Genomic DNA, 16,057 nt, shown 5'->3' on the forward strand with positions numbered 1-16,057 from the left:
AAGAATAATGTGTGATAACTCTTTTTCTTTTTGCAAAATTCTAGTAAAGATGATTATAAAGCAACTCCACAAACTTCTCTGCCTTCGCTTTAGTCATTTTAGTAATTATCCCTAAATATATTAATATATAGTGTTATTGAAATCTGAAAACTATATAACTTTTATGTGTGTTACCGGAAACTTTTTAAAAATTTTAATTTACATAAAAACTAATGTTAAATGTTTCCATTAGATAAAAAAAATGGTAATCGTAAAATCTGAGCAGCCCATCTAAACTTTCGTCTACATTCCACTCTTCAACCATTAAACTCTTATCGCTAAAACATAGCTCCAAATAACTAAAAGTTCTTTTAAAATATATTTTATTTATAATTTTTATTTAAAATTAAAATTTTATATTCATGAAATGGGATTGTGACATTTGTTCATATCGTAGAAAATCTAAAAGGGGAATGATTAATGGGAAAATTTATGAAAGAAGAAACACGTTGATGATTATGTCTTGTAGTGTTGGGAAAAAAGTATTATATGGGTTTTAAGCAAAGAATACCCACTTAATCATATCATACCTTAACTATTTTGATCATCATCTTTATGCATACATACAATACATGATACATACATACATACATACATACAAAGAGGCTATTGCTTTTGTTCCAACAACCTCTAATTGTAATCCACTGTTTCAAAATGGTCACTAATTTCTCTACCTATTCAAGGGTAAAATTGTCAACCCATAAATTTAAGCCTAGTGCTTACAATTTCTTTCTTATTTAGGCATTAAACATTAAAAAAAACTACCCACTTACAAGCAAGTTAAAGAACATATCAATGGAAACACTAGAGGAAAAAAAACAAACGAACATCTCATCTCATATTTAAAACATAACTCAGTGATCAAAGTTTGATACATAAAAAACAGAATAAACAAACATGTTATGAAGAAAGAGGCGAAGTGTTTGAAAGCTTTAAACACTCACTTTGGCATCTTTTGAGGCAAATATCATTCCAATTCGGGACTTGATGTTGGTTGACACAAACTGTTCTTGCACATGCATCAGCACAAGCATCGAGTTCAGAGACACCACAAACAGTGACACATGTATCTGGATTTGGATCTTTTGAAAACGCTCCAACTTTTTTCAACATTCTTTTTGAAGTGCATACCCTTTCACATACAAATATATCATCAGAACTTTTTTCACGACCTCGAGCACTCTTCAATCTTTGCTCTTCTGCTCTTCTGTTCTTCATTCTTAAAGCTTGACCTGCCACCAATGCAGGAACTGCTGCCCCCACCAAAGATATCCACCAATCTACCATTTCTTCCTGAAAATTTACTACATTCTAACATTTTCATCACAATTTGCTCAATGCAACAAGATCAAAACTTTTTTCCGTGTTCAAAATGAGAAGAAACTTAACAGAAATTGGAACTAGAATAAACCCTATTTCCAACTCTTTACGTGATTTTGAACAACTCAATCCAAAACAAAATATTTCAAAAACATATCACTGGAATTTCAGGTGAAATTAGTTTTCAAGTAGCTGTATAGAAAGCTGAAACATGGAGTAATCATATAAACCCTACAAAAATCTCCCCGAATCGAATTTATGATTACTGTAATATCAGACTGGTTCTTTGAAGGAGTAACTCAAAACACACAAAAAATCATCAGCATTTAGAATCATTATACAGGATAGAATACGTACCTTCGTAATAGTGTGAGTAGATAGCTAGGGTTTGGGCCGATTTCTCCTAATTTTGGCGCTCAGAGTAATCGGCGTCCCTTATTTGTCAACTAATTGGAATGTTAAAGTTGCACCCTTATGATTTGATTGTCTTCCAACTAGACTCCTGGTGTTTTCTAGGTGATGTTCTTCTTCTATAAAGTTTCGGAATTAACATTTTAACCCCTAACTTTCTTATGACGTGTTTTATTAAAAATGGGTCAAAGCGTACCTTAAAAAGCTAAAAATGAAAATTGATGGTCAGTTTAGAAGTTTCAGATGCATACCCAAAGTATATACACACTCAGATTATTAATTTATGGCACATCAATATAAAATCAAGATTTTTGACGTGTAAACAAATAAATGATAAAATGTGACCTTATTTTTATTTGCAAATAAATGAATCGTTTATCTTTGATTAAAGGTAAAGGTAGTTATTTTAAATTTTCTGTATAAAAAATCAATATTTTCATAGGTTATTGAAAACAAGTTAAACACTTGAATGGTAAGAAATAAAAAGAAAATAAAATAGTGACAAGTCGACTAAAATATATCAAATCCTCTATTCTAATCCCCTATCCTAATAAATAACTACTTTTATGCCACATGACATTCTATTAGGGGCCCCCAATCGATTTATCCCACCTAAAATACGTAAGTGATTTTCCAAAACTACCATTTTTGCCTCTTATTGATTCGTTATTATCGGGAGACAATCGCTCGTCAATTTGAAACCCTAATCTAACCGCTCATCAGTTGTTGGCGCTCTCTCTCTCTGAAGACGATTGTCAAGAATAATAGATTTCTAGAAGTTGTTAATCTCGATTTCAAGTAAGTAATCTTCTTCTTTAGCTTTTTCAATTCATTGTTTTAATTTAGGTTACTTGAAGTAGAGTCTCCAAATTCATTAGTCCGATTGGGGTTTTTTTTGCCTATCTTTCTTTTCAATATCTATAGTTAATTAGTTAGTTTTTTTTTTCAACTGGATTGTGGATATCATAATCATTGTTTAATCCCATGAAAGTCAGAGCATTTTATTGATAAAGTAACTTACAACTTTTGTAAAACTTTTAGACACTGAAGCAATTTTCCTCAATCGAGAGTGATGTCATGAGAAATGAAAAGGACTTTCTACAAATGTTTAAGCAGATCGAGAAATCGATGGTCGAGGTAAGGTTTCTCTTTGTCTAAATATTAATGTCCGTTATGTGTTCGATGATATGTCTCTTACAATTGTACCATGTTTTTCTTTTACTCCGTTCTTTGCTTTCTTGATCATTGTTGTTCATTTATTGAATGATTTTGTTAGTACTGTATAAGAGGTCCCATATATGACAGGCAATAGTTGTCCGATTTGATTTTGGATTCAAAAGGGTATTCTTTTACTTCCACAATTCATATGAATTTCAATTATTTTGCTAATAGAATTGATCACTAAATTATAGCAAGCATCACATAAACCTACATCAAAAGTTACATCAAAGTTGAAGAGATGAAAAAAAATCAATCTCTGGTCTCACACGCAAAAGTTACATCAAAGTTGAAGAGATGAAAGCATGCATCAAACCAAAAGAGAGTAAGGCCCTTTACTTTTGAAGAAAGGGTATATTTTTACAAAGTACAATGTTGTAATAGGAAAATGTAAAATGGAATGATATTATGAACAAATTAGTTAGAATCCAATTGTATCTCTTTGCATTTACCCTAGAGATAAGTTTAGTCTTGATAAATGATGTTTGGTATAGATAATACTATGATGGCTTGCATAATTGAGGATACAGAGTCGTTAGAGGAGAAAAGGCAGGAGTGAAGGGTTTAGGAAGGAAGAAAACCAATGAAAAAGAACATTTTGCTTGGAAGGATGATATTATGGTGCCTTGTGGTAGTTTGGATGAATTTGAGCATAAAGAAAGTCCTTGTGAATACAATAAGTAAGTTGTTTATCCTAAACAGGTAATTATTTTTAGTTTTAAGAGTATATGTACTCTTTTAATCAACGAAAAAATGGTTAGCGACAGATGTGGTTTGATTTGATATAGAACCAATATTTGGCTCCATTTTGTGGACATGGAACATTTCTTAACTAGCTTGTGTTTTTTTTTTCATAAGAACATGTTAAAATTTTTAAACATCAGTTTCACTATCTTTACAACTGGGTGGATTTGGGGGGTTTTCTTAGGTTACATAGAAAAATTAGGCTTTATGATTTGATTATTGTATATGGTCTTTGGTTCTATTGGAACCTTTATCATCTTTATGAAAGAGCCAATGAATTTTAACCTTTTAAAGCTTTGTATACAATATTTGATGAAACAGATTGTTATTGTTGGTTATCAGATAATGAAGGTTCTTCTTCTTATAGGATGCACTTTGAAAGTATATTGTTGGTTATCAGATAATGAAGGTTCTTCTTCTTATAGGATGCACTTTGAAAGTATACCGAAGATGGAATGTAGAGCAATCAATATCATCTTGGAGCTGCACATTAAAGAGCATGTATCGTTCAAGATTTGTTCCGTCACCAGTGTGTTGTGTTGATAAATTCCTTCTGTTTTTTTAAATATTTTTATTTTTGTTTGATCATATTCTAATTAGATCTACCTATGGGTTTGATTGAAGGATGCATTGAAAGTTGAAAATGTCAAAGTTACGTGCCTAAGTTTGGTAGAACAAACAATTGAAAGACCATAGAAATCTATGGTGTTAGGTGTAGTAAGGTATTACACATTTGATCATTTTATAAGGATTTAAGTTGTGGAAATATATATTTTTTCAGACAAAACATATCTCATTGGATACCTATTTTCTTTTTATTGTTCGTACTTTCACAACACAAATGCATACTTATTTGAGCATATTTTGAGTCCCAAAGTTCAGTTTACCATAGAAAGAAATTTTTTTCATTTGTTTTATAAGTAGGTCCATTTGAAATGGCTTGATGTAGGAAGATTCAATGATTTTAGGTTTGTTTTCCTGTTTCTTTTTAGGTGACATAAAGTTTAAAAATCTATAAAAATATTAATCCTTCCGGCTCAAAAAATTAACTTTGGATTGACAATATTTCCCTTCTTTACTGGTTAAGCGTACTTTGAATTGAAATGTCAAATAAGCTATTTTTAAATTACACATAAAATAAGATGAAATACAAATAATATTAAAACGTCTGCAAAATTAAAATTAAAATTAAACAAGAGGTACAAATTTGTCAATTTTACTTTGCATGATGCTAAGATGGATGACATAGGTATAAAATAAAACATATTTAAACGGGCTTTATACGTTTGAAATGGTAAAATTTTATCGCAACCATTCTAAAATGAGTTGCTTGTAATTGTCAAAAAAAATTAATACACAATGTTTTCAAGAACTAAAAAATTGAAAACTCAATGATATATAGAAAATACATTAAAATGAATGTCATAAGTTTAACCAAAAATCTAACGTACCCGATTCAACCGTTGTAAAAAATAAATTGTTCGGCTTTTTAATATTTTAGTTTTCGTACCTATAAAAACCCAAAAGCCCCCAACACACAAATATTGGACTCTTTTTAATTTTACTCGGATTCACCGATTTAACCATTAGAGGAAAATTGCAATATTGCATTTTAACTAAGATAAAACATCCAACTTTGTAAATAAATCTCCATTTCTAAATTTATGATTAGTGATTATGTTTTTGAATTTTCAATATATTTTTTTTTATTTATTACCCGTAGATTCTACGGGTTGTAACTAGTAAATAAAAGCATTTCGGCCACGTGACAATCTCTTAGACCCCAATTGATTTTTCCCCCAATTGACAATCTATTATCAATCGTTGGCTACTGTTCCAAGCCTAGATGTGTCAATCGATTCTAATCTTATCCCAACTACCAATATACTCGATCGAAGGTATTAGTATTTCATTTATTCTACAAAATTTAAATGGGTTTTGATGTTTCGCGTTTTTGCTTTCGGGTTTTGATTCATCTGAAAAAATTTCTTGATTTATGGCATCAAATTCGATCTAGGTTTTTTGTTTAAATCTTCTTCTCGGGCTCATTTTTGCTTGATTTCTTCAGACCAGTCGATGGGTTACTTAATCTACTCATTACAGCTCCTCAACTTTATGCATTAAATTTATCAGCTTTTGGCATTTGATGTTGCTCCTTATGATATGCTACATAAGTAGATTTCATGATAATTTTGTTATCAAGAAAATTCAAGATTTAAATTGATGGAGACCCAAAGGGTAAAAGAGGAATTAACAAACAAGGTTAAATTACTTGAAGATTATACGTGATAAGATACAGGAAAGAAGGGGGATCTTTGAACCACCTTCATTGCATGCTGGATCGGAGATATCAGAAATTGAAGATCTGGCATGTGTTTCTTTCTATACTCTTTTCTTTCTTTTCTCATATTATTATTATTATTTCATTGTTTCCATGGATAAAGCGCTGATTGTTGTTTGTTTGGAGTTATAATGTTGTATACACAAAGTAGAATGCAGATAATTGACCATTTTACCATTCTATTTTTAAACTATATTTTTATTTTTGTACAGACTCAGGTTGGGAAATTAGGCTTGCCCTTAGTGTCATTTGCTGCCCAGGTGAGATCCTTACAAAAAGGATCAAATGACCAACTTGCCATTACCATTGATTCACATTCTGAATGCTTGCTTAATAATAAATCCGAAACTTTTGAAGATAAAGGTTTGTTTTTTAACAAATTATTTGGGAAAATTTAATTGTAAACTTTTAATTCTAAAATACTTTCAGGTCACTTGAACACAAACCAGCTGATGGTGGTTCTAATCTTCCATCTGTACAAAAATGACATTGACATTGCAGCTCCTACACTAAGACTCATAATGACAACAACTTGATGGAAAAAGACATACCATTCTAACCCATGACAACAATCAACATACAGATTCAACAAAAAAAACATTGGCTCCTACACTAGTTCAAACTAAAATTCAAGGTTCATTGAATCATCCGCATAAACTTTGCTTACTAGTTTAAAGTCTTGCAACTTTTGGCTAACTTTTGGTAATTTGGTGTACACAATTTTTATCAATCTAATATAAATTCTGATCGGCAATATGCAAATTCAGTGTAATTTGAAAAAAAATTCATCATATGACATGGAAACAAGTTAAAAAGATTAGAAGAAGAATCATGGAGCTTAGAAGAAGTAATATATTACCGTTTATGGAGATTGGAGAAGGCTTCAATGGCGAAGGAAGAAACGGCTTCAATGGAGAAGGAAGAAGCCGAAGAACAGATGGAACTTTCAACTTGGAGGCCTTGTGCAGTTGACCAGTTGTGCCGTGAATCAGAATTCAGAACTCAGAAAAAGAAGATCAAGCGGAACACAGAATCCGCATAGAGGAAGAAGCGTCGCTTTTTTTCAGCCGTTTAGCGCCTTAGGCCTAGGGTAGGGATATACTACATGGACTCCTTTGTCTGTGGATCCTTTGTTTTAATATGAATAAGGCCGGCCCATTTGGTCATTCAATAATGCTATCATCTCTAGCTTCTTTCAAAAATTCACAAAGCATATAGGCAAAATCAAGACATATAGCATAAGGAAAAATAAATAGCAACAAACTATATAAAATATGGGAACCACCTCAATATACTAAATATAAGTAAAGATTAAACCAAAAATTTTAATTTTATATGTTTGACTTGTTATAAATGAAACGTAACTCAAATTGACATTTCAAAAAATTAAATTTCATTGATTCTATCGGTGTTCATCAAACCTTAACATGAAAAGAATTGGGAGGAAAAATAATAACTGAAAATAGGTAAAAGCTTAGAGTCATAATACATGAAACCTGGTTTCGCTTAAGCTATTAAGTCATTTAGATTAGATCAAGTAAAAAAGACATAGTCATCTATACTTCGAAAACAGTCCACATCGAGTCGTTAAGCCCACCAAGTAAAAAAAACAAAATGCTTACTCTCTACACACATCAGGTGGAAAAATAGGCCTTTGTAACAGTAATGGGTCGTTTGTTTACATTTTAATTGCAAAATTAAGAGGCAATGTCTTAAAATTTCAGATTCAGAGCGTTTGTTTGTGTATTATATTTTACCTCTTAAACTTAAAAATACCTCTTATTTTTTCAGATGTTAAACCAAGTCTGAAAAATAAAAGAAATGCAAGTTCATTCTATTTGCCCTAAATCGACCGTCTCCTTTCTTTCCTTCCCACATCGTCTGCTGCCATCGCATCTTCTCCCCTCCATTCCGACGCCTGTGACTGCTCCCACCGACGACGCCAGCAACACCGCCAGCCTCCGCCGCCGCAAGGTCTTCCAACTTGTTTTCTTTCTTCCACCGACTGCAGCAGGTTCGATTTCTTCCTTCTGTTTCTTTCTTTTTTGCCCTCGAATTCATTGGTCTTGTTTGTTCCTTCTTTCCCTTTAAATTTGAAAATCAAAAATCGAATTTATTATGCTATAATTTTCTGATTTGTTAAATCAAAATTAACAGTTGATGTTTTGCTAGATTTTGATGTTATATGCTCGATAGTGATGTTATATGTTCTAATCTGAATGTGTTTAATGGGTATGATCAAATACTGATGCTGAATTTTGATGTTATGCTTGATTCAATGTTGATGTTGAATGTTGATGCTAAATTTTGATGTTATATGTTGAATTTTGATGTTATATGCTGAATTTTGGTGTTATTTTGATGTTATGTCTAATGTTTTCATGAGTATTATGCTGAAATTTTGTTGTTGAATTCTTACTTCTCTTTGATGTTCATGAAATATTCATTACTTTTGCTATTGTTCATTTGTTTTGTTGAAGTGGTTGATGATAATGTGCCTTTATATTGCTTAAATTGTTGTTGAAAATGTGTATTTGCAATGCTTAACTTGTTGCTAAAACATACATTTTTTTGTTGAATTGATCAAAGAAATGAGAGAAAAGAAGGATATGATTAGTTGGAAGGTTGAAGGTGTAGAGAAAACGTTTCTAGAAGCTTGTTTACGTGAAGTTACCGTTAATGGACGGGAAGGAAGTAGTTTGAAAGCACTATCTTGGAGGAATGTTGCTGAAACATTAAAAATTGAACATAACTTTATTTCCGACCAAAAAAAATGAAGAACCGCTATGACTACCTAAAGTCAAAGTTTGGTGCTTTTTTAAAGTTAAAAAACAAAACCGACAATGTGTACAATTCAACAACCAACGCCTTCAATCTTTCCAAAGAAGAATGAGAACTAGAATCGAAGGTATTTTGTTTAGTTATAAAAATTATATTATCATTTTTAAATAATAAAATATTTGTTCCAAACAGTCAAACAAACATGTGGATTCTTTGAGACGCACGCCACTACCGTATCCCGACCTTTGCACACAGTTGTTTGAAGGCGCGGCTGCGACATGCATTCATAGTTGGGGGCCAACTTCTACCCTTCCTTGTCCTACTCAAGAGTCAAGCCAGTATAGTTTGCATGACTTTGATGACATTGATTGCACTCAACAAGAAACTATAGGTCTTAGTGACGAGTCATCCGCTCAATCAAAAAAACAAAAGACTACAGATACAGCAAAGAGTCAAAATAAAAGTAAATATAAGGGTAAAGATGCATCCAATTCAAGATTGCTTGAAATCGGGGAAGATATTGTCACAGTTGCTAAAATATTTGTGGAAAAACATTCTTTTTCAAATTTGGATGCGTGTATGGAAAAATTGGAGAAGTTGGGATGGGGAATATTTGATCCAAGATACACTACTTGTAACGACCCAATTTTCACGTCCAAAAATTTCGTTTTTAAAACATTACTTAGAAAACATTAATAAGTAAAACATTGTTTAATTAAACCATTTCACATTGAAAACCAAATTTGAAATCCACAACATTTGAACAACCAAAATATCAGAGTATCAATCCCAGAATAAACTCATAACTGCGAAAACAAGAGCGTGTGTGATATGCCGCTACCGCGCCGGCTCCTTCCCCTTCGAAGAAGAGGTACCTGAAAACCAAAACTGAAAACCGTAAGCACGAAGCTTAGTGAGTTCCCCCACTGTACCACATACCATATAATCTCATAACATACATATATTGTCAGGCATATATGGGTGCCCGACCTACCCCTTCGGTCCTCTCGACCGGATACTGCCTAGCATATCTGGGTGCTGGCCTCCCCTTCGGTCCTCTCGACCGGATACTGCTTAGCATATCTGGGTGTTGGCCTCCCCTTCAGTCCTCTCGACCGGATACTGGGAAACTATTTATCCCCTCTACTACTACCACATAACATGTATCACAATATCAGAATCTATCTATCATGGCTGGGTATGACTACCCCTTCGGCCCTGCCGACCGGATATCTCGGGGACTATCTCCCCCTACTGTCACTAGCACATAACATCATATCATACTAGCACATAAACATAACACAGGTAGTAGTAATCCCTATATGAATATCACAGAGACAGTCATCTACATACAACTCCTACTGGTGGGCCGGCATTGTGGCCGTAGACCCACCGCTACTGGAGGGTAACTCACCTCGAAGTAGCTGCTGATCTGATCGGGAACTGACTGTCTACTGCTGTTGCTGCTCCGGAAATCCTCCGGCTGTAATTCCCACAACATACTCAATCAAACACTGCTAACTGCACTTTAGGTAAAATGACCATTTTACCCCTAATCATGCCCTAAGTCAAAGTCAGAGTCAACTTTCAGTTGACTCGACTCGCCGAGTTGGCTTGCCAACTCGCCGAGTCCCTATCAAATCGACTGTCCTGAATCCCGTCCCTACTCGTCGGGTTAGGCGTTGACTCGACGAGTTCTCCTTCTAAACTGAGGTTCAAGCCCTTCATCCTACTCGCCGAGTTGTATGAACAACTCGTCGAGTTTATCTTCATCCGAAGAACACTTATGCTGCAACTCGCCGAGTTGTATGAACAACTCGTCGAGTTCATCTTCATCCGAAGAACACTTATGCTGCGACTCACCGAGTTGTATGAACAACTCGTCGAGTCTGTTCTTGATCTAAAGAGATTGCATTGAACTCGCCGAGTCAGGGCATTGACTCGCCGAGTTCCTTCATGGATGAGTTTGGCTTCCAATTCACTGAGTCACAGCCCGTGACTCACTGCTCACACTCGACACTACGAAAAGGGGACAAACTCGGAGACTCGCGAGCAAACTCGTCGAGTCAGATGAACGACTCGCCGAGTCGTTGCCATGCAACCACTACCTATGCGGTTTTGCTCGATTCCAGTCCATGCCATTCACAGATCTGGGTTCCTAGAGCATGAATCACACGTAAAGTTTCCAACTTTACGTGTAGATATTCGCCAATAAGGGTTTTAGGGTTCAAAATGCACCCAAAAGGGTAGATCTAGGGTCTTCATGCAATGTGGGTCCATAAAGGCAACATATCTGAGCTCTTGGAGCTCAACCATGCCTAGATCTAAAGGCCAATCAACTTATTACGAATTATATTGCACATACAATCTTGGGGAAGGGCTCAAGAAAGACCTAATGGAGTAATAAGCATAGAAACAGAGGGAAAACGGGTTATACCTCAAAGGAATCACTGAGAGAACACTAAGATGCTTGGCTTCCTTCCCTTCCTCTTGATCTACTCCACTTCCTTCTCAAAACCTTCAAGAACACACAATAATGCTTCAAACTCTCAAGGAAATAAGCTTGAACGAGGGTTGGGAGCTCTGAGGGTGAATGGGGGCTGGCTTGGGGCGGACATGAGGCTTAAATAGGGTGCAAACCCCTGAAACTTAGGGTTTCATCCAACAGCGGTGACTCGCCGAGTCCGGAATATGGACTCGCCGAGTCACCAACTTAAACATGTCACGAGTCCCGTCTCTACTCGGCGAGTCGGACCTATGACTCGCCGAGTCCAAGGCTAAAAATGGAAAATACTCAAATAAGATTTACGTACCAGGAACCAGGGGCTACACTACTGTTGTTGCTCTTTTTGGTGAAGGTGCGGATAAGAAGCACGTACGGTTAACCATTGACCCAGCTATTTATGAAAATTGAGTCAAGACTGTTGAAGTACATTATGGAATGTTTCGCTAAGTAAATTTTTTGAATGTTTTGATGTTTTTTTTTTTGGATAACTAGATGTTTGGTTTGAACTAGATGGTTCTTTTGGATTACTTGATGTTTGGTTTGAACTATATGGTTTTTTTTGGATTACTTGACATGAATGACTTGGTGTTTTGGATTACTTGATGTTTTTTATTACTAGATTTTTATATGATATGAATGACTTGATGGTTTGAATGAATTTTTATGTTATATGTTGTTAATATAATTGTTTTGTGTTTTCAAAATAACAGATTGCTTATGGATTCAGATGAATAAATTGCATTTTTCATGTTACTATGTTGCTATTGGTTGAATCTAACATCCAACAGAATTGGAAGGGCAATTGATAATGATCTGGAAATGAGCGGTCATCAACATACATAAGAATTGTTACATGGAACTTCTACACAATGTCATGAGCTAATGCGTCTTTCACGTGAAGCATATGTACTTTTATGCAATCATTTTAGACGAAACAATTGGTTTCAAAGTAGTAGGCATATAAGCGTTGAAGAAAAGATGGTTATGTTCTTGACAACTATAGCACATAATAAACGGTTTAGGATTATCAAACGAAGGTTTCAACACTCCACAGAAACAGTTCATAGATGTTTTCATGAGGTGCTAAATGCAATGATGATTTTTGCAAAAGAAGTTATAGTGCCAACGAATTCTAATGCAACTGTGAATTCCTCAGAGAGGCATCGTAAGCTAAACAAAATCTTTCCTGGAGCAATAGGTGCGCTAGATGGAACTCTTGTACATACAGTCGTGCCTGCTGATCAATAAACTCGTTGTAGGGGAAGAGGAAAAGGTGAATGCTTTCAAAATGTTTTAGGAATTTGTGATTTTGATATGATATTCACATTCATATGGGCCGGTTGGGAGGTTATAACACATGATTCGCGATTTTTGGAAGAAGTTGCATGTAACCCGACTTCAGGCTTTCCGTTCCCTCCTCCAGGTTTCTAATTCTTTTTAAATTTATTCTAAAATACAATATTAAATTTCTATATATAATACTTCCTTCACTCATGTGTATAGATAAATATTACCTTTACGATGCTGCATACACCAACACTCGTGGATTTATGACTCCTTACTGCAACACGAGGTATTGGTTAGCCGACTATCGACAGCGACGTGCGTTAACTAAGGAAGAAAAATTCAATCATGCACATGCGCAACTCAGTAATGTTATTGAACGTGCTTACGGTGTTTTGAAGGGGAGATTCCCAATCCTAAAGTGAATGGCTTCTTTTCCTTTTTCAGTGCAAAGAGATATAGTCGTTGCTTTTTTGCAGTCCACAATTTCATAGGGAAACGCGATATTCATGATGAGTTATTTATGGCGTTTGAGGAGAACAATGATCAAGCACAAGGGGAGAGAATGATGGTGAAAACGTACACGATATGGAATGGGGTTTACAAGGAAATGAATACATGGATAATTTACGTGACCAGATTGCGAATCAATTCGGGTGAAATTAAATTTGTAGGATTTTATTTGGATTTTAGTATGATTTTGTGGATTTAAAAGTATTTATGTTTGATTTGGATTTGTCTTTAATTTTGATTTATGTTAAATTTGGATTTTATATGGTGTTTATACTTTTTTAATACATGTTTAAGAAGTTTATTAGGTTATTTTCTAAATAAACAGTTGAATTCAATAAAAAATAAAACAGAATGGTAAAATTGTCATTTTAATAATTCAGCACAACAATTCAGAGGCTCCAACCAAACAACATGTTAAACATTCAGCTCTTAAAATTTCAGACCCTCTTAGAAATTCAAACCTCTTAAAAATTCAGATCTTAAAAATTCAGATTCTGCCAAACAACCCCTAAGTCTTATCTTTGACTTTCACTATAAGAAAGTTATCTTTTTACATTTAAGTCCCAACCTTTTACATATATACCCTTATTAAAATTTAACTCTAATTTTCCAAATTGTGCGGTCTACTTTATAAATAATGTTTAACAACACATCACTAAAAAGGAAACGAGGGTCATTTGCAGCTCATGTGCTAATTGTCTGAAAAATCAATTATCCATTTTTTTTAAATATTAAATTCTTTTACTAAATTTTCAATTAGAAATTAATATAAAGATATATATGACCAATATTAGTTTTTTCTTGTTTTAATCACACCATTGTATAAACTTTTGACTAAATTACATCTATAGTCCCTTTGTTTTGGTGGTTTATTGGGTTCGGTATAAATATGATTCTTTTTGCAATTTTAGTCCTTAAAAGAGAGATTTTTGACATTTTTGTTCTGTGTCCCATCTAAAATGACTGATTTATCCTTTAGTTGATTTTATTATATATTTATATATTTTTATTTTTATATCATAATCTGTTTTATTGTTATATATAAATAATTAAATATAAATGGTCCTAACAATTTACCCCCAAACCTATACATTACCATCACCACCATCCACTAAATCATGCTTTCAATAAAAAATATGGAAAGGAAAGCAACACGGACAACAAACCTACACTTAAAGTTTTGAAGCGTAAGCCAACATGCTTTGCTTTTGCCTTTGATGTTTGATTTTGATCAACAATTTCTCTTAACTATTCCTCCAGGTTTATTTCCTTTTCTGCTCCTATAAACTATTCATTTTGTTTGTTTTCTAAACTACTGCACCTGGATTGATACTCCATGACTAAAAAAGATAGCACAGAAGTACATCAAATCAATCTGATACAAGTTAAAACAAAGAATTCATAGTATATAGGCTAGGAGCAGTCACAAAGATATCTGAATATGTGTACAATCAGGTGTTATCCTCTAAATTAATATTTTTATGCGCCACTCTTTAAATGTATTCGGATTTACATACAATAACAAGAACACAATTCCAAGATTTTAAAATTTTACCCATTTCGCTTCTGGTTCACAACAATAATAGAGAAATCGGCTGATGCCACCCATTACTTTCCGTTGGGTTAATCCATAAGTCATGGGGGCACTTAAGTAATTTTGATTATTTAGTATTTTTATTTACTTATTTACGTAGAGTAGAAGCAGGTTGAAGTAATCAAAGGCCATGTAGGCCATTTTCCCATTTTGTAGCTCAGAAGTCATGTGGGTAGTTGTTTAAAGCCCATAGTGGCCTACAATATAAACGGTTTAAAGCCCACAACTTCTTCAACAGACATAGTCTCGAGATTAGCGAAACTGCTCTATTGTAGAGGCAATATGCAGGAATTTTTCCGGGACGGTTTAAAGCCCATGAAGAGAGGGTACGTGGTCGAGGGGAAAGCAGTGAAGGAAAGTGTTGTTGACTCAACAAGAGAGGCTTGAGAAGAGTAAAAAGAAAAATGATAAGGCTTAACGGATGTCACAAAAGAATGGTAGGGGAGGATACTCAAACACACGTGGCGAGGGTCGTAGCCGTGGAAGAGGCGGCTGGAACAACCGTGGTGGACGGAGGGGTGACGGCCCTCATCAACACTGTAACACCTAGTTCTCGGTACGTATCCTTTTGTTAATTCTTTATTATATTTTGCATTTTGGCCCTTGACTCGGTGAGTTGAAGGACCAACTCGCCGAGTAGAAGTGGGATGAGACGCGGGGTTTAAGCTGTGGACTTGATGAGTCGGGTCCCGAACTCGGTGAGTAGGCCCTGTCTGGACAAAAACCCTAAACTGAGGGTTTGCACCCTATTTAAACACTTTAACTCGGCCTCCTTCGTCCCTTTTGCTCCCAGAAGACCCCCATAGCAAACCCTAGCCGTCATTGAAGCAAATCTAAGGCTTTTGAAGTAATTTTGGTGCTCTTGTGATTCAAGGAAGGAAGGAAAAGCTTGAAGGATCAACAGAAGGTTAAAGGGATCCGAGTTTGTGCACCATTTACAGATAATTGAAGGTAAAAAGTCTGTACCTTGCTCTTCCATTTGATAGATCCCATTTTGTGTAGTTGTAGGGCTTTATGAGCCATTTTAGCTAGTCAACCATGTTTGCAAACATGGTTGGGGGTTAAAGCTTCTGGATCACATCATTTAAGGGGTCACTAGGCAGATTTGAGTGGCTTTTGCAACCGTGAAAGGTCCCATGCACCTTAAGAGCTTGTTTTATGTCTTTTTGATCTCAATGTCCTATGCATGCACGTAAAGTTTGTAACTTTACGTGCTAGATCGATTGTAGAAGCATAGATCTATCTTTTGATCAAGGGTTGTACGTCTAAAATCGAAGATTTAGTGAGAGGATGTGACCGACTCGAC

General features: G+C 34.7%; 1 protein-coding gene and 1 long non-coding RNA gene across 6 annotated transcripts; one reads left to right on the top strand and one right to left on the bottom strand.

Annotated features, from left to right (window-relative positions):
• Positions 1-856: 856 nt before the first annotated feature.
• On the bottom strand, positions 857-7,266 carry LOC111882295 (uncharacterized protein At5g64816). Of its 5 annotated transcripts, none has more exons than XM_023878651.3 (2): positions 6,933-7,266; positions 857-1,343 (listed from the first exon to the last, which is right to left on the bottom strand). In XM_023878651.3, exon 2 carries the CDS (start codon positions 1,324-1,326, stop codon positions 940-942), a length of 387 nt encoding a protein of 128 aa, XP_023734419.1. In that variant the 5' UTR covers positions 1,327-1,343; positions 6,933-7,266; the 3' UTR covers positions 857-939. The 5 variants fall into 5 exon arrangements, with proteins under 5 accessions (XP_023734419.1, XP_023734420.1, XP_023734421.1 ...); XM_023878652.3 differs by having other exon boundaries at positions 857-1,332; positions 6,933-7,265; XM_023878653.3 differs by lacking the exon at positions 6,933-7,266 and adding an exon at positions 1,717-1,874 and having other exon boundaries at positions 857-1,350.
• LOC111882297 (uncharacterized) lies at positions 5,406-7,247 on the top strand. Its single transcript, XR_002847124.3, has 2 exons — positions 5,406-6,436; positions 6,503-7,247. It is a non-coding gene; the product is annotated as an uncharacterized LOC111882297 (long non-coding RNA).
• Positions 7,267-16,057: the final 8,791 nt, after the last annotated feature.

The sequence above is a fragment of the Lactuca sativa genome, chromosome 8 (genome assembly GCF_002870075.4).
Source record: "Lactuca sativa cultivar Salinas chromosome 8, Lsat_Salinas_v11, whole genome shotgun sequence".
NCBI lineage: Eukaryota > Viridiplantae > Streptophyta > Magnoliopsida > Asterales > Asteraceae > Lactuca > Lactuca sativa.